Genomic DNA, 18,851 nt, shown 5'->3' with positions numbered 1-18,851 from the left:
GAGGTACACCCCAAACACTCAGGGCTTGTTGAAAGCACCCTTGGGCCCAATACTCCTTCCCCTGGAGTTGCCAGGCAGTGAAGGAGGGGAAGAGTTACTGGTTGGGGAAAGAAGTAAAGCTGGAGGTCATAGTGGAGGTAGGATCCAAGCATCAGAGCCTGCAATGCTCCAAGGCTCTCACCACTCCATTCCAACAGGCCAAGATAGTGATGGGGAGGCTTGCTGTGAGTTTAAGCCCAAGGGAGTGTGTATGTGTGAGGCACAGGTGACAAGGACTGGGTTAAGCTATTTGAGGTGATAGGGGTTGACAGGCCCATTTGGAGAAGTCAGAAAACAAAGGTAACAGCTTCTATTGCCACCTAGCATTGGTGGGGCCCCTCTGATGAGGACATCACATGACAAGCATGACTAGACAGCTGCTTTGGATGTCAACCCCTCTGATCACTGTTCCATTGCCAGAACTTAGCTCTTCTTTGATTCTGTACTCGGTCTGTATCTCCCTTCTCTTGTCACAAATTGCATTCAAGAGAGTCTCTTGTTCCACTGGTCTCCCAAGAAAAAGATGCAGAGGTGAATGTTCAAGCATTTGGATGAACCAATCTTCCAATCCTAGTTCTGCTCTTACTAGCTGTACCACTGCAGGCAGATAATTTCTCTGAATCAGTGTTCCAACCAGTACGATGCAATTAATATTGTATTAGTTTGTCAAGAGGATTAAAGGAGGTAATCAAGCCCAACTCTGGCTTTGGTTTAAGCCACAATTGCTGGAGCAATCTGTTGTGGCCAAGATCTTGAGGTCACAGGACATATGAAATGCAGCCATAAAACCCAACCAACACAGAAACTTAAGAGGCAGAAACTACCTGTGGTGACCTTCTTAGAAGATGACTATGTAAAATGGCCACACTTGACGGAAGGAAGTGAGTAGGTGGGGAGGTGGGGGAGGGTAGGGGAAAGTAGAAAAGGGAAGAGTTATATGAGTGTCAGTTCCTCCTAATAACTAAGAGCATAGCATTCCCAGCGTCAGACATGCTTGTGTCCACATCTCAGCTCTGCACTTACTGTGTGACCATGAGCCCATTACTAAACATTCTGAGCCCCAGGTTCTTCAAATGCAAACTGGGCTAATGATCTCTACAGCGTTGTGAGGATTTCACGGATAATTCATGTAGTGTTTAGCACCCTGTCTGGTACCCAGCAAGCACATGACAGATGATGACTGTGAGGATGACAGCTTATCTGGTTTAGAGTCTTGGGGTGCTGCTCTTTCTACCCAAGCAGACAGGGAGGAGACAACGTGAGTCCCTGGTAAAACTGGGTGCTGGTAAAGTAGATGTGGTATCTGAGAGTTTCATTTATGGGCCTCTCTTCTACCTCCTGAGCCTTATGTTCTTGCAAACTGTGGCTCAGTGCCCTTTGTTCCAACTCACCCTAAGGGACAGTATTCCCCCTGTCCCTTCCCATATTGCCTCCAAACACATGTTCTTTCTGTGCAGCTTTGCCGCAGCCAGGTTTGGGGAACATTTCATTTTAAGGTGTGGAGAACCACACAACTCCCTTCTACTTTTAAGGCCACCAGAATATTGCTTCTTTACTCCCCTGCATGGGAAATCAGTGAGAAGCTGTGGAGTAGAGGGTACTCTGAGCCCCAGGACTTGCATATTGCCCTGAAAGGAGCCTGAAAGACAAGTCTAGAGGAAGGACAGGATCAGCAGTGGAGGAAACAGGTGTGGGTTTCGCCAACCTCCCTACAGCATCCCCCTTCTTTGCCTGAGAAGGTGAACCCTGATTCTAGAACCCAAGCTGATGTTGCTCCCCAAGGAATAGGGTGACTCAGGACTGAGAGTCACCAAGCTAGGTTCAGTCCTTGATTTGGTTCCCAGCACCCACAGTCAGCAGCAAAACCTGGCTCCTAAAACAGCAAATTTAGTGGGGAAATGTATCAGCAAATACTGAAGTGACAGGAATCGTCTCATCCTAGACTTTTCTAAAATGAGGAAAAGAAGAATCCTGGAAATCTGGGAAATTTAAAAAATTTCCAACACCATTTATAGCTGTAAAAAAAAAAAAGGAAGAAAGAAAGAAAAAAGAAAGAAAGAAAAGAAAAGAAAAAGAGAAAACCTCTGGGGACACCTGGGTGTCTCAGTTTGTTAAGCGTCTGCCTTCTGCTCAGGTCATGGTTCTGGGGTCCTGGGATGGAGCCCCATGACAAAAACTGGGATCCCTGCTCAGTGGGGATCCTTTGCTCCTCCTCCTACACACCCTCCCCCCAATGTGTGTGCTCTCTCTTCTCTTTCTCTCTCAATTAAAAAATAAAATCTTAAAAAAAGAAAAGGAAAAAAAGAAAGAAACGCCTCTGGTTACTTGGGTATTGCACATTTGCATATCTGATTTTCTACATTGATTAAAAATGAAGTTTTGGCCTTGCAAACTATAATCATCATTATCCTAATAATCATAATCATTGGATTTATGTTCATATAGCCAGTTTCATACACATTATTCAATCCTTTTAGCAGCCCCGTCAAGTCGGTATTACTGTTAATCCTCCTTTTATAGTTGAGGAAGCAAACGCTGAGGATGTGATTTACTCAAGATCCTAGATCTAGTAACCTCTAGGTGTTGCTTTGCTGTTGCTTCTCCATTTAGGTAATGAGCTACCATCATTAGAATGATGCACGGAAGGGTCTCAGGCTATGAATTTTACCCCTTCTAATGTGAAGCATAATAAGCTGCATTAATTTTCAGGAAAAGATGGGGCGCCTGGGTGGCTCAGTGGGTTGAGCCGCTGCCTTTGGCTCGGGTCATGGTCTCGGGGTCCTGGGATCGAGTCCCGCATCGGGCTCTCTGCTCGGCGGGGAGCCTGCTTCCTCCTCTCTCTCTCTCTCTCTCTGCCTACTTGTGATCTCTCTCTGTCAAATAAATAAATAAATCTTTAAAAAAAAAAAAAAAAAAAAAGCTTTAATTTTCAGGAAAAGAGCTGAGAGAGGAAAAAGGAGAATAAATCTCTAACTCACTGATACAACTTTTAAGGAACTTTGATTCTAAAATTCCGGCCTTTATTTTGGTCATCTTTTTTTTTCAAATCAAAGTTTAACCTATTGAAATTATCGCTTCTTCAACTGTACATAAACACTAAGGTCCACATGTCACAAGGATGGGTCTCCTAATTGGTTGGAGGCAATGAATTGTATTTCTTACTCAAAGTTAAATGTTTTAGGAGATGGAGGGAATGTTAAGATATTGTTTGTCTGTAAGAAAATACAGGAGCATGAGATTGGCATCTCGATGCAGGACTTTGGGTGAGGGTATAAAGGAGGGTGAGTGAAAAGGACATTGTTGTAGGTGTGTCAGATAAACAACTGCAGGCAAGTGGAGGCTTTGGATGAAGTGTTTTAATACAGATTACAAAGCAAGGACAGAAGCAAAATAAACTATGAATGGGGTTTTTCAACTAAAGGAGGACTTTGCAAATTGGATATGCTAGTTAACATTTGAAAGATACTATGCCACCTGATCTTGGAGAAGTTGTTTAACCTATCTCATTTGCATTTTCCTTATCTGCAAAACAGGAACTAAAACTGTACTTAACTTATAGTTAGTTCCTTTGAGAGTATTAAATGAGAGAAGACATGAACAGACATTTCTCCAAGGAAGACATCTAAATGCCCAACAGACACATGAAAAAATGCTCAAAATCACTCTGCATCAGGGAAATACAAATCAAAACCACCATGAGATACCACCTCACACCAGACAGAATGGCTAAAGTTAACATGTCAGGAAATGACAGATGCTGGCGAGGATGCAGAGAAAGGGGAACCCTCTTACATTGCTGGTGGAAATGCAAGCTGGTGCAGCCACTCTAGAAAACAGTATGGAGGTTCCTCAAAAAGTTGAAAATAGAGCTAGCTACCTTATGACTCAGCAATCGTACCACTAGGTATTTACCGAAAAGATAAAAACATAGTGATCCAAAGGGGCATGTGCACCCCAATGTTTACAGCAGGAATGTCCATCTTAACTAAACTATGGAAAGAGCCCAGAAGACCATCAACACATGAATGAATAAAGAAGATGTGGTGGTATATATACAATGGACTATTAATAGTCATCAAAAAAAATGAAATCTTGCCAATTGCAAAGATGTGGATAGAGCTAGAGGGTATTGTGCTAAGTGAAATAAGCCAATTAGAGAAAAAAATTATATGATTTCATTCATTTGTGGAATTAAAGAAACAAAACAGAGGATCATAGGGGAAGGGAGGGAAAAATAAAATAAGGTGAAATCAGAGAGGGAGACAAACCGTAAGAGACTCTTAACTATAGGAAACAGAGGGTTGCTGGAAGGTGGGGGTGGGGAATGGGGTAACTGGGTCATGGGCACTAAGGAGGGCACGTGATATAATGAGGACTGTTATGAGGGTGTTATATACAATTGATGAATCACTGAACTCTACCTCTGAAACTAATAGTACACTATATGTTAATTAATTGAATTTAAAATAAAATAAAATAACATTTTTAAAGAGGGTATTCAGTGAGAAAAAAAATTATATGATGTCCCTGATACAGTGCCTGGCATGAAGAAGGTCACAATAGATGTTGGCAACACTTTGCTCCATTATCCCCACCCAACCCCTTTCAATTATGAAATTCTGAAACATTTACTGGAAATCTTATTTTCCAAAAATAGAACATGTGGAAAATTCTTAATATTCCTTGCAGATACTTCCTGCAAGTTAGAGGAAGATTTTAGTGCCCTTCTTCTTTGATTTAACTCTGGTTCAAAAGAAAGATGTGGTTTAGAAGTAGGAGAAATGACTAGTTCATTTAGGCATTAATAATCCTGAAGGAGGAAAACATAAGGCAACCAGACATATGGCCTCAATTTTTAAGAACGCAGATTAAAGAAAAAAAATCAGAAAGATGATAGGTGAGACCTCATTGTCAGATATACCAAAGAATATGGCACAAAAAGAGTAAGAATCTAAAAGTGGATGAACCAACTACATGAGAAATCTGATTGTGTGACCATAAGTAATCTTAATGGGTAAGAAAAGTGAAAGGCATTTAAAACACTTATCTGAACAGAGGGATCTTTGAGAAGGAACTTCGAAATTATGGGTGAGTTTAATTCTATTTTATGTATTTCTCTATTTTCTAAAAACTTCTATGGCTTTTATAGTTTTAAAGTTTCCTCATAAGGATTTGTACAATAGAGAAAAAAGATGGCAAGTAATTGAGAAGAATATTTAGAAGCTAGGAGATTCTTTTAAAAGCAGCATCCCTTGGGCTAAGTATCACTTGGAGATGAGGTATGCAGGAAAAAATGCTAAAGATAACAAAAAAAATTCTTTTGATTACGATTCAGTGCAAAACATGAACAGGAAGAGGGATTCACAACTGTAAGGGATTATGCAAAGGAATTGGGACTTCTGAACTATTCTGCTTCAATCTAGAAAAATGCAGTTCAATCAATTCAAAGTAAAACATGCATTATTAAGAAGTCATTGAAACAGACAGGAAGTTACTAAGAGAGTCCATTACTTTCCTAAATGAGTTTAAAGAACTTTATAGACATCATGGTCTTTAAGTTCTAAGAGTTAGTGATCTACGTTACAAAATACTGGAGAGGATGGGCTCAGGAAACTCCACATGAGGTTGATTCTTGGAAAAGTCTTAAAATAAATATGGAAGATTTGTTAGCACCTAGAAAAGAAAGCCCCAATCACTTGAAACTGGCATGGATTTATTAAGTCAAGTTATATCAATTATCCCAATTTGAAAAAAAGAGGAGGGTGCCAGAGTTAATAACTTTTGGCAGTCTCTCAAATTCATAGAAATAGTGTATTTTATTTCAGCAAGAGGTTCATCATGCTTTTTACAGAAAATTTCAAACAAAACAAAAAAGAATGATGTGATACACCTCTATATAGCCATTACCCATCTTTAACAACTATTAATATTCTGAGATTTTTGTTTTTCCTATTACTCTCTCCTTTACCAGGTCTTTTTATTGTTGGTATTGGAATACATTAAAGCAAATCCCAGGTATTATATCATTTGTAAATACTTCATTATGAGAAAAATGTGTAACACAACAGGCTGAGAAAGATATATAACAAAGTCTTTCATGATGTGTTTAAAGATGAGCTGGAGAAACACGGACTGGATAAGAATGAACTTAGAGGACTGACATTAATGTGAATCATGGCTAAATCATGTCGACAAATGGTTTGGGATCCACCTTGAGGCAAGGTTATAGGGGAATGTACCACCAGGTTCTGTCCTTATCCCAGTCTTGTTTGGCACATTTTGTCAATGATTTGGATGAAACCACTGGAAGCACATTTAACAAACTGGCCAAAAAACTCATGGTTTTTAGTGAGAGTGCAATATATTACATAAGACATTTAAGTATTATCAGACTGGAAAGATGGGCTGGAGCCATAAGGCTGCCATCTTTATTTTTTATTTTTTATTAAAGATTTTATTTATTTATTTGATAGAGAGACAGAGATCACAAGTAGGCAGAGAGGCAAGCAGAGAGAGAGGGGGAAGCAGGCTCCCTGCCCAGCAGAGAGCCTGATGTGGGACTCAATCCCAGGACCCTGAGATCCCATGACCTAAGCCGAAGGCAGTTGCTTAACCCACTGAGCCACCCAGGTGCCCCAAGGCTGCCATTTAAAAAAAAAAAATTATTTATTTATTTTGAGAAAGAGAGATCTAACTAGGCAGAGAGGCAGGCAGAGAGAGAAGGGGAAGCAGGCTCCCCACCGAGCAGAGAGCCTGATGTGGGGCCTGATCCCAGGACCTTGAAACCATGATCCGAGCTGAAGGCAGAGGCTTTAACCCACTGAGCCACCCAGGCACCCCAAGGCTGCCATTGAAATGACACACACATAGAGAGAATCTTGACTTGGAGATTATTTGAAAAAGATTTGTAGGTTTTACTGGACCACGATTCTCAGTATGAGTATCTAAAACAACTGGTCCTATTAGGTGGTATCAATTAAAGTTAACTTTCCAGATTAAGGATGTATAACTTCACTCTCTCTGCAGTATTATCCTCAGTTCAGAGTAGTGTGTTTTGAGAGCAACATTAACAAACTGAAGGGCATCTAGTGGTGGGTAATTAGGACAACATGAGATCTGTCTATCATAATATGTAAAGAGTGGTTAATGGAAATGGGGCTATTTATCCTCAAGAATGGGAAACTGGGGGATGGGATTTGAATATTGGCTATCTTTGAGGATTTGGAAGGAAATTTGTTAATGTAGAAGTAAACATACTGCATTGTGCTGTAGCTTGAAGCTGAGGTCAATGGGTGGTAGAATAAAATAAAACCTGGATCGGGTTAAGAGCTTCCTAGCAATTACAAATGTCTGGCAATGGCCTGGACTACACGGACACGCACCTCTTTCAGTGGAGAAGGATATGGCAAGGTTAAATACCCAGCTTTCAAGAGTTCCGTAGAAGCAGATTTGCTGCTTAAAAGTCTGAAACGTTGGCTGCACATTAGATGCGCCAGGAGGCCACTAAAGGACAACAACTTCCAGGCCTCACCTCCTGCAATTCTGATTTAATTAGTCTGGGGTGGAACTCAGGAGTTGTTTTCACAGAGTTCTCCAATGACTCTAATATATTGCCAGAATTGAGGCTGGTGTGATGGAAGACCCAAGCGTGGAGATTAATTAATTACTTTAAGTGATAGAAAAAGTTTACAGTCTGGATGGTTCAATGGGTTAAATCTCTGCCTCTGGCTCAGGTCATGGTCTCATGGTCCTGGGATGGAACCCCGCATCGATCGCATCAGCCTCTCTGCTCAGTGGGGAGACTGCTTCCCCTGCTCTCTCTGCCTGTCTCTCTGCCTACTTGTGATCTCTCTCTGTCAAATAAATAAATAAAATCTTTTTAAAAAAAAAGTTTTGAGTGCCATGCAGAGTGCCAGCTAGTGTGGAGTTCATAGAAGGGGTCTCTGCGGCATCCTTGAGGAAGTGACTTTCAGAAGGCTGAGTAAAAAATAGCTAAACAAAGGGGATGGGACAGGCAGAGGAAAAAAATTCCAGGCAGAGGAAAAAAGTTGTGCTTGGGGGTTGGAGCTGGGGCCAAGGGTGCAGTGAGGCTGGAGGGAGGTGGAGTGAGGGGAGGGTGGTAGTAAGAGAGGCTGGAAGCCCTGGAGCTTGTGGGTGGAAACTGTGGCGTGCAAGAAGGGCTTTGGCTTTTATTCAAAAGTAATGGGAAGCTCTGCAGTGTTTGAAGTATCTAGTGGGCGATGTGGTCATACAAGCACTTTGAAAAGATCACTCTGACTCTAGTGTGGAAATGAAGTTGTTGAGAGGCAAGAGTGGATGCACAGAGACCAGTTAGGAGCCTGCTGTGGGAGGTGGTGGTGGTTGGACCAGGGAGGCGGCACTGTGGTGGAAGGGGATGGGTGGGCATCAGAATCTTTGGGAAGCAAGAACCAGGACAATACATGAGGTTTCAGAAACATTTCCTGAATGAGTGGGTTGCTTGGATGTGAAGGGTGAAGGGGAAGAAGAAATTCAGGTGATGCTATTGTTCTTGGTATCACAACTGTTTGAGTCGTAGAGATGTTCACTGAGCTGCGGATGTTGAGCTATGGGAAACTAGAAGAGGACCAGGTTTGGGGGAAGGGGAGAAAGCATGCATTCTGTTTGGGGAGAATAGGTTTGAGGTGTCAATGAGTCACCAAGCTGAAAGCTGCCAGGAGGCAGCTGTAAAATCAAGTCAATGTGTCTGGACTAAATAGAAGTTAGATTATTTCCCACATATGGACAGTGGTACCTGAGGCCACAGGGTGATCTGGGATCACTCTACTCACTCTTTTCTTACAGAGCTCATTATTTCATACAGAGCATATCAGCTTCCCAAAGTCAGTGATAGATTTTTAAAAAAATTTTAGTCTAGAAAATGAAGACTTAGAAAGTTAAGTAACTTCCCCAGTCAAACAGCTAGTAAGAGGCAGGGCTGAGAATCCATCCTATAAGATTATTACATACTAAGAAGATGCATTACTACTTAATCATATCTCCTTAATCAGAATGACTCATTCGCAGAGACAATGTAGGGTTAACCGTGCTTGCTTAGAAAGAACTAGCTAAATGTGGAGTTCCTTCTATTATAAACCTATCATTTGGGGCTATTATTCTTTGTAATTCAATGAGAAAATATTCCATGGAGTTTATGACTAAGCCCTAATCCAGATTTGTGATTTACTACACAAACATTTGTCCTCTTATTTCCTACAGTACATGCAGACTGAAGTTGAAGTTTCCTGGCAACTCACTAAAAATAGAACCATGGAGTCAAGAAGTTAAAATACATCCGAAATAATAAAGTCCTGTACCCCTTTTCTTGATGGAAAACATTGTATACTAAAAATTCAAATAAATCTTATCCATTCATTTATTCAGCTGATACACGGAGAACTGACATAGACCAGACTGTTTGCTGGTTTCTGGACATCTAAAAGATACACTGTGTTCTCAAGGTACTTGTTCTCATAGAGGAGACTGACACAGGTTAAAGGCCATTGCAGCACTGTGGACAGGTGCCATGAGACAGATGCAAAGGAGGGTATTTATATTTAATCCATCATTAGAGGAAGGGCAAGAAGCTTTCTGCAAGACTTTCTGGAAACAATGACACATAAATTGCTTATTCTCATCCTTAGTTTCTTCATAAGGTAGAGTTAGAAGGGAGGAAGGAAGAGTGGTTTAGACAGAAGAAAGAAGCAGAAACATTGTGCAAGGCATGAGGATATGAAAAAGAAGGGCCAAAGTAGAGAAAGACACCTTGAACAGTACCTGGGGACATGGACTCAAAATTGTTGTTAAAGAGGATTACTTTTCTTTTGAGACACATTGCGCAGAGAATCAGAAGCTCACACTGGTAGGGTTGTAGAATCAGGTCTGCATTTTTTAGGATGATGATGTTAGCTCTAAAGTAGAGAATGAATTGGAAGGAGAAGAGCCCTGATGTGGGGGCCTTTCTGAATGCTGTCGTAGGAGTGTGGGCAAGGAATAAAAAGAAGGTAAGTGAAAGGATTTGAGAGCTATTTAGTAGGTAGAATCAATAAAACGTAGAGGGTTTTGTTTGTTTGTTTGTTTTGAGTTTGACTAGAGGGAAAAAGAGGAGTTTAGGGAGACTGGTGACACGGTAGTGAGCTTCACTGAGCAGATTATGCAAAAAAATTAGAGTAGGAAAAAGAAAGTTAACTTTTAGACATAGAGATTTTGGCTGTAGAATATCAAAGCAAATATGTCCAGTAGGTGACTAGAATTATAGATTTGGAGCTCAAGAGAAAGTTCTGGACTGAAAATATAGATAATAGCATCATCACCATAGAGATTAAGGAGTCATTTTCATACAGATTAGGGAGTCATCACCATTGAGTTGGAAATATGTGTATAAAATGAGATGAACCAGGGTTCCAAGATGGAGCGCTATGGAACATTCCTATTTAAAGGGTATGGTGAGAAAGAGAAGCTAGGAAAGTAGGGGTCAGAGAAATAGGACTATTACAAGAGCCTGGTGTTACGGGAACCAAGAAAGGAGAGACTGTATGTTATAAGAAGTTAACAGTGTTAAAATCTACAGAAAATTAATATACCTAAAAGCATCCATTGGATATTTCTGTGAGTGGCTTTAGTGGACTGGTGGGACAGAAGCCAGGTGTGGCAGATCAAGGAAGGATGCATTGTGAGGAGGTGAAATTTAGGAATACACAGAGTATAAGGAGGGGAAAAAAACAAGTTAGAGGACGTCACATCTTCAGAACTGCTGTGACATGGGTCAGCTCCCTGGAGATGCTGGAGGGGGAGAGCTGGAGGCAAGAGGAGTGGAATAAACATACCAGTTTCATGTAAAGCTCTAAGAAGAGAGGAATTGGCCTTTTCCCACCCAGTCCTGGGAGAATAGGTGGAAGGTGGGCCTAATAGTCTGTTTGTTATCTAATTTAACTATTCCATCCCTAAAGATGGGTCTACCAGTGTCATTCCCAGATGTCAGTTCTAGGCAACAAAGACTTCCCCAGAAGGTAGAGTAGAATTTTCCTCTTCAACTCATGTGTTCCCCAGAGCCTTTGGGTTTGCAGGAATTTCTGTAAAGAATTTGAACTATTTTAGCCACCAAGGACCGTAATGTATCCTGAGCTTTTGCTGAGGTGGAAACAATTTCTCTTCCACTCAGAACAGTAGTATACTTCCAAAGAAGAGAGAAAGCATATGGAATCACTCTTGTGTGCTTTGGCTTCCCAAGTCTGTTTCCTTGTCTGGCTGCACCCCTCCTACCTCTGTGAGTCTGAGCAGGTACGATAGCAGACAGTCTGGGTGTGAACAAGAAGTGTGTGGAATTTGCTGCACACATCGCTCTTGGGGTCTCCATATTGGATCTGTATTCTACAGGCAGCCTCTGTCTTTAAGGGAAGACTATCTAATTCACCTACTGGAATAAAAAGAATGAGAATCCTGCAAAACCAAACATGCAAAGGATGAGTATATAAGGCATAATACCCACTTATTGTTTAACAATCATCATCTCATTTTTAGCCTGTTAGAAAAATCATGGCAAGAGTGCTCAGTGGACATGAAATCACAAGGGGAGTTAATCTGTTATCTTAATGAGGACATCCTTCATTACTATGGAGAAAGAACTTTCAGGGAAATGGCATACTTGATTCCATGGGCCAAGGGATCTTTTCCCCTACACCATGTTAGAGACACACACCACACTGTCCAATTCTTCTAGTTGCCTTTTTACTCCAAGCAAATGACCCCACCTCACCATGTTTATACATTCTCTCTTCACTCAGGGTGCAAAACTGAGTAGGACCCCACATTCTTAGTTATATTCTGGATTTGAGGAAATACTGAAGTCATGGTGATGTAAGAAAGATGTTTGGGTTCAAAGCTGACAGCCAAGAAAGAATTCCTGATACATCTTTGGTACAAAATGGTGGTTTTATGAAAGCATGGGACAGGACTTGTGGGGAGAATGAGCTGCAACGGGGTCATGGGTAGTGGCCCATTATATAGTTTCAAGTTGGGAGGAAGTTAGGGATAGCAGAAGCCTCCCAGGTATTTTGGAAACAAGGTTTCAAGAATCCTGAGGGGGCTAGCTATTGTTAGGAAAAGGTCATTTATTACTGTCCAGTAAAAACTCAGTTATGAAACTCTTCAGATGTTTATCAGTGGGTCATATGCTTGGAAGATGATTGCCACCTGTCTTGGGAGAGAGGGAGTAGAGATAAAGGAAGTTTCTGAAGGAATTTTTATATGTTAATGTAGACTTACAGGATCCTGGGGATTGGGCTAAGATTGCCTTTTGCTCTTAGCAAATTATTAACATCAAGGCAGCTGAGTTCCTAGAGGAATGTTCTACCTGGTTCAAGGACTTATCAATGGACTGTAGGTAGTAAGGACATTTAATAATTTTTCTTCTGCTGTTGTTTCCCACATCAACAGGACTGAACATACCTTTTTAAAAACGCTTGGGCAAAGTTGGTAGGAGCTGCTCTCATCTGTTATGTGTTGGTCTTACCAGTTTTGCTCTAGAAGGACACCCCTTTTTCCAAGGTCCAGGACCTTTCCTTAAACTTTCCTTCCTTCCACCTCACTAAATGAGTACAGAAAATAAGCTAAAAAAAAAATCTAGGGGATTCTTAGATTGTCCCTCCCAAATATCAGTTGCGTCTGTTATACCCTTGACAGGAACTAGATACTTAAGGTTGAGTTCTCACCTAAGTATCTAAAGTACAAATACTCTGTGTTCATGGTTAAAGAGAGACAAAGATCTATGACGAAGTTGCCATGGGCATTTAGAAACTTGACTGTATCTTATCCAGAGAACTGTTCTCTTGAGTTGCTACATAACAGCAGAGATACCTGAGAGGAGATGCCAAATCTCCCTCAAAATAAAGCTCCAAATCTACCCAAAGTCTGGCCAAGTGACACCTGATGATTCTGCCCCAAAGAACAGAAAAAAGATTACACTAACCTAGGAAGGATGAATGAGTGGGAGCGAGGGGCACCCAGCGATGGCTGCTTGGTCTCATCAGATGGTGAGTGGGTAGCAGGGTGGCAGAGTGGGCAGAGAATCGGTAAGGTCAGCATCAAACTACCAATGCACAACTTTCTATTTACCCATTCCTTACCTTCTGGGTTCCCAGGTCTTTGCCCCTTTACTCCAAACTGGAAACCCTCTGTCAATTTTTCTTCTTTAGATCAAAGCCTTTGGGTTTTTAGGAATTTCTATAAAGAATTTTAAATTATAGGATGCCTGGGTGGCTCTTCCAGTGAAGTGTCTGCCTTTGGCTCAGGTCATGATCCCAGGGTCTTGGAATCAAGTCCCACATCAGGCTCCTTGCTCAGCTGGGAGCCTGCTTCTCCCTCTGCCTGCTATTCTCCCTGCTTATGTGTGATCTCTCTCCCTCTATGACAAATAAATAAATTAAAAAAAAAAGAATTTTAAATTACTCATAGAATCAGAAAGAAAGGAGGGAAGGGGGAAAGGAAGGAAGAGAAAGAAGGGAAGAAAAAACAAGAGGGAGTAAGGACAGTCATGTGATAAAATATTTTAAGAATTGCTCAGCATGGAAGGGAATCAACATGCAAGCCTGAGACTTCTATCCTTGAGGGGAACTGCTTGCTCGGTTAGCCCTTGGATGTTTTGGGATTTCAGAAGGGTTCTCCCCATTCTGAGGATTGGTGGGGATGGGTCACTGTGCTTGGACTGTGCAGGTGCATGGTTTATGCTGGGTACCTGCTTTCCTTGTGAGAGTCTGCAATGTTGGTGAGCGCTGAATGGAAGGTGCCTCTGTAGCCAGTTCTCAGTAAAATCCCTGGGCACTGGGTCTCTGGTGAACTTTCCTGATAGACAGTATTTCACATGTGTTGTCCCAACTCACTGCAGGGGGAATTAAGTATGTCCTGTGGTCTCCATTAGGAGAAGACCCCTGGAAGCTTGTGCCTGGTTTCCTTCAGACTTATTACCATGCTTCCCCCCCCCGCCCCATTGCTTAGGCTTCATATCCTTTCACTGTAATAAATCTTATTTGTGAATATGATCATATGCTGAGTCCTGAGTCCTAGGGAATCAGTATTCCTCCACCCAATGAGAACACACTGTACACATTGTTTCACATTTTTGATTTTCACATATAAAATATTTCAAAGGCAGTCTGCATCAACATTCATAGATTAAAATCCTTTTCATGCTTTCATAATATTACCTAGAATGTATTAGGATTATATATCCAGACCCTAATTAATGGACCTTTAGTCATTTTTAGTCTTGAGCCAAAGGATATATGTACTTTACTCTTTCATAGGTATTACAAAATGTCCACCCACTAAAGAGGTTGTGTGAATTTTTACTCCCACCAACATGTAGGAAATGCCCGTTTCTCCCACAGCATTATGGTTAAATAGAATTTCTTTACTGAATTTCCTTCCTGAAAAGTCACCTTCCTTAGATGCATAGTTCTATGGATTTTAACAAATGTATATAGTCATTTAACAATCAAAATATAGAGTATTTCTATCATCTCTGAAAGTACCACTGTGATCTTTGGTAGTCAGTCCTCTGTCTCTGAACCTCGACCCACTGATTTCATTTCTGTCCTTAGTTTTGCCTTTTCCAGACTATCATGTAATGAAATCATACAGTATATAGCCTTTTGAGTCTGGTTTCTTTTGCTTAGCATAATGCTTTTGAGATTCATCCATGTTGTTGTAATTCTCAATAGTTTATTCCTTTTTTGTTGCTAACTAGAATTCCATATGGCTGTGTCATAATTTAGGTATATTCACTAGTTGATGGGCACTTGGGTTATTTTGAGTTTTGGGTAGGCATATGTCTTAATTTTCCTTGGATAAATGCCTATGAGTGGGATTGCCTGGTCATATGGCAAGTGTATGCTTGACTTCATGAGAGGCTGCCAAACTCTTTCCAAAGTGGGTATGCCATTTTGCATCCCCAGTAGCAACATATGAGAGTTCCAGTTACTCTACATCCTTGCCAACATTTTGTTGTTGTTGTTGTTCTTTTTTTTGTTTTTTTTGGTTTTTTTTTCGTTTTTTTTTGAATTTTGGCTGTTCTAATAAGTAATGTAGTAATGTTATACATTTATCAAAGTAAAATAAAAACTTTGCTATCTTTGGTAAGTGATAAAAGCGATCTCATTTTTTCATTTACATTTCTTTAATTAAGAGCAATTAGAAGACACTTAATATGTTAAGAATATATATTGCTCTTCAAATTGCCTATTCAGGTATTTTTCTATTAGGTAGGTTGATCATATCCTTTTTTTTTTTTCAAAATTTTTAAGATTATTTATTTATTTATTTATTTGACAGACAGAGATCACAAGTAGGCAGAGAGGCAGGCAGAGAAAGAGAGAGGAGGAAGCAGGCTCCCCACCAAGCGGAGAGCTCGATATGGGGCTCGGTCGCAGGACCCTGGGGCCATGACCTGAGCCGAAGGCAGAGGCTTTAACCCACTGAGCCACCCAGGCACCGCAGTTGAAGAATATGTTCTTAATGCTTTTAATGACTCCATATATTAAAGTAACCAAATGGTTCATAGTTGTTGTGAACATTTTCCTTATTTTGTAATGTTTTACTATGTTTATGGCATATTTTGCTGCAGAAATATTTTAATGTTTTATATTAAATACATCTCATGGGTGCAAAGATGTGGAGGTAGAAATGAGAGAATTTATGAATGGCAGGTATAGAACACAGGGGACTACTATAAGTCTAGGCAACCTGGGTGAGTCAATTTACCCAACCTTGACTGTGACCCCCAAACTAGTGATATATGGCTAGTACAGATTTTCTTAAGTCTGTCTCACTGGCTACAAAGAACCCAAGCTTATTGACAAATGCAGCTGCTTTGAGAAAGGGTAGAGTCCCAAGGGTGTAATTCTTCAATTCAGATGTGGAAGAGGATTCATTTAGTGAAAGCAATGTACTTATTGCAGAGACCATCAATACATGAGATTGTTATGCTTGTTGGCTGGGACACAGGGAATTCCTGTCTGCGGTCTCAGTGATATCATTTTGCTGGAAACAGCCCTCCTCCTTGCCAGCCCTATACTTGAATATGGAATTCCATGATGACCACAAAGACTGATTGTGCTCCATGCAGTCTATGGGCATAATAACGCAGGAGAGGCCGGAAGGGATATGGATGAGGAGGTAGATGGTCTGGTGGGACAAAGGAAGGGGAAGGAGAGGGAGGAAGGGGACTCCTTTGCTTCCTTATTTCCCACACACAGAGCCCCTATGGGCATTTGATTTCTGCAGTCATTAACGTTTTTAGAGTCAAGCATACCAAGTGAAAGTCAGTTACTTGCTGCTAGTCTGAAAAGAGCAGAGCTCACAGCAAGAGCTGTGGGGGTGGGGAGCACGGAGTTGGCAGAATCTGATTCGGAGGAAGAGCTTGTTCTGTACCCCTACTCCCATTTCCACTGCCTGGTGTCTCTAGATGGGCTCCTCCCACCCAAAGCTGAATCTCTGAAGGGGTTCACTCAGGATCAGCTAGGCTACTTTGAGCTGTGAACAGAGATTAACAATCTAATTAACATTTCAAAGACTAGGAATAAAATATCAAAAGCAAATGACATCCTCTGAAGTCTGTGGTTCAAGAGATCAGTGGGACAAGATGTGGGTAATCCACTCAGTTATCCATCTCTACCTCGCTTTCCATTTCATCTTCCACCTTTCCCTTCCCCTCTTATTCTGTCTTCTTGCACGTGTCCCCAAAGCCTGACTCAATTGTGTTTATCCCTCCCTCTCATTTGCCTTTTGCCCTTTAACTAACTGGTTATCATTGAGGCCTTGCAGCTTATTTTTAGTATTTGTGTATTTATTGACATTGTACTGACTTCCTTGACTTAAAAACACAGGCAGGAACCCCCCCCCCCCAAATTAAACTGCGTTGTCCTCAAACGAGGCTCTGGATTTATTAATTAGAAAAATATGGGGGGGGGTGTGAGATGGAGTAAGATCTTTCCATTTGAACAGAACTTGGGGTGGATTCTTTTGCACTGAGTCTAGGAACAAAGCTGAGTCATTTCTACATGTCCCCAATCCAGAGCAATGGCTGAGGCAGTGAAGCGGGCGTGAGAGGTCTGGATTGAGTTCCTCTCTGCTGTTTGCAAAGTCATACATTTGAGCAAGTCCCTTAACCTCTTGGGGAATTACAATCTCAGCTTCTGTTACTTAGCTCCAAGCTTCTGGCAATCATGGACTGAAGAATCTATTTTAAAAGATACAACACTGTCTGGTATCATCTGTGACAAGAGTCCTGACAACCCCTCCAGTCAAATCCCCAAAGTCAGTCACTTTTCACTTATGGATGTTGGGATTGGGTCCCACATACAGCGCTATTACTGTGTGCCAGGCACTGTACTAAGCTTCAGTCATGTGGTCCAAGATAGGGCAGTGGTTTAAAAGCCTGGCCTCTGTGCTTACTTCTACATCAGTATAACTCTGAGCAACTTCCTTAACCTGTGACTGAGTTTCCTCATCTGTAAAATGACAATGATGATGATGATAATAGTACCTGTAATTCTGACCTTATTTAGAAAAGGGTCTTTGCCAATGTAATTAAAGGTCTTAAGATCATTCTGGATTTCAGGTGGGCCCTAAATTCAATGGCTAACATCCTGATGAGAGAAAAGAGGGAAACATGACATACACAGATATAGAGAGAAAGGCCACATGCAGACAGTGATTAGAGAGATGCAGCCACAAGCCAAAGAATGCCAGGAGCCAGCAGAAGCCAGACGAGGCAAGAAAGGAATCATTTCCAGAGACTTTGGCCCTGCTGACACCTTGATTCTGGACTTCCAAAATCATGAGAGAATAAATTTCTGTTGTTTTAAGTCACCAACTTTGTGGTAGTTTGTTGTGGTAGCCCTAGGAAGTTGATACAGATGATAAAAGTACATCTACCTCCCAGGAGGGTTAAATGAGTGGTTATATTTAAAGTTCTAAGGGTACAGGGTGCCTGGGTGGCTCAGTCTGTTGAATGTCTGCCTTCAGCTCATGTCTTGATGCCAGGGTCCTAGGATCAAGCCCCACATTGGGCTCACTGCTTAGAGGGGAGTCTCCTTCTCCCCCTCTCTCTGTCTGCTGCTCTCCCTGCTTGTGCTCTCTCTCTCTCAAATGAATAAATAAAATCTTTAAAAAAAAAAGTGCTAAGAGCAAAATGTGGACTACAGTGAGGGCTCTTGAAGCATCGGCTGCTATGTATTGTTAGCTCACTGGATCTTACCTAGCAACCCTATGAAGTAGGTACTATTATGACTCCCATTTGCACATGGAGAAATGGAGGCTTAGAGAGGCTAAGCAAAGGTGAGATTGTCTGGACTCTGCTCTAGCTTGACCTACACTTCAGAAGTCCCTGAAGTTGAACTTTCTGCTCATGGATCCTGGTTGGCTCGGTGACCCCTCATGATGTTCTCTCAGCAAAGATTCTTTAGTACTGATCTACCAAGACCAGAAGGTATAGAGAAGACCTCCCATGTAATGGTGTTTATTACTCCTGGATATATCTTACCAGCCCTGGTCTTGGCACAGGCTCTGCTCCAACAGAATCAGGCTCTGCCTACACTTGGTTGTTTGATTGCCCTATGACCTGACCTCAATGAGGTAGCCTCAGCACCTCATGACAACAGACAAGTGTATGCTGCCTAAAAGGTGCACCCCCCCCAACCCCCTGCTGACTCCAGGGACTTCAAAGGCCCCTATGCTACTGAGTGTAGACTATACAAATGATTAGAAATAAGTCAGATCACTTAGAGTAAGGCAGTGCC

At 41.4% G+C, this 18,851-nt stretch overlaps 1 protein-coding gene across 2 annotated transcripts in view; it reads left to right on the top strand.

The window, feature by feature from the left end:
• The window catches only part of ENTPD1 (ectonucleoside triphosphate diphosphohydrolase 1), a 93,038-nt gene that overhangs the window by 20,817 nt on the left and 53,370 nt on the right, over nucleotides 1–18,851 (top strand). The window contains exon 1 of one of the 2 annotated variants that reach the window (XM_004749620.3): nucleotides 18,408–18,541. The exons of the other annotated variant lie outside the window; for it this stretch is intronic. Within the exon in view, the coding sequence (XP_004749677.1) occupies nucleotides 18,490–18,541 (52 nt within the window). The 5' untranslated portion in view covers nucleotides 18,408–18,489. Of the gene's footprint in view, nucleotides 1–18,407; nucleotides 18,542–18,851 lie in introns of those variants that run through there. 2 annotated transcript variants of the gene reach the window in all.

The sequence above is a fragment of the Mustela putorius genome, unplaced genomic scaffold, assembly GCF_011764305.1.
Source record: "Mustela putorius furo isolate JIRA1106 unplaced genomic scaffold, ASM1176430v1.1 tig00003909_pilon_pilon_pilon, whole genome shotgun sequence".
Classification (NCBI taxonomy): domain Eukaryota; kingdom Metazoa; phylum Chordata; class Mammalia; order Carnivora; family Mustelidae; genus Mustela; species Mustela putorius.
Note: the sequence above shows the minus strand (reverse complement) of the source record. Positions and strands in the feature narration are given on the sequence as shown.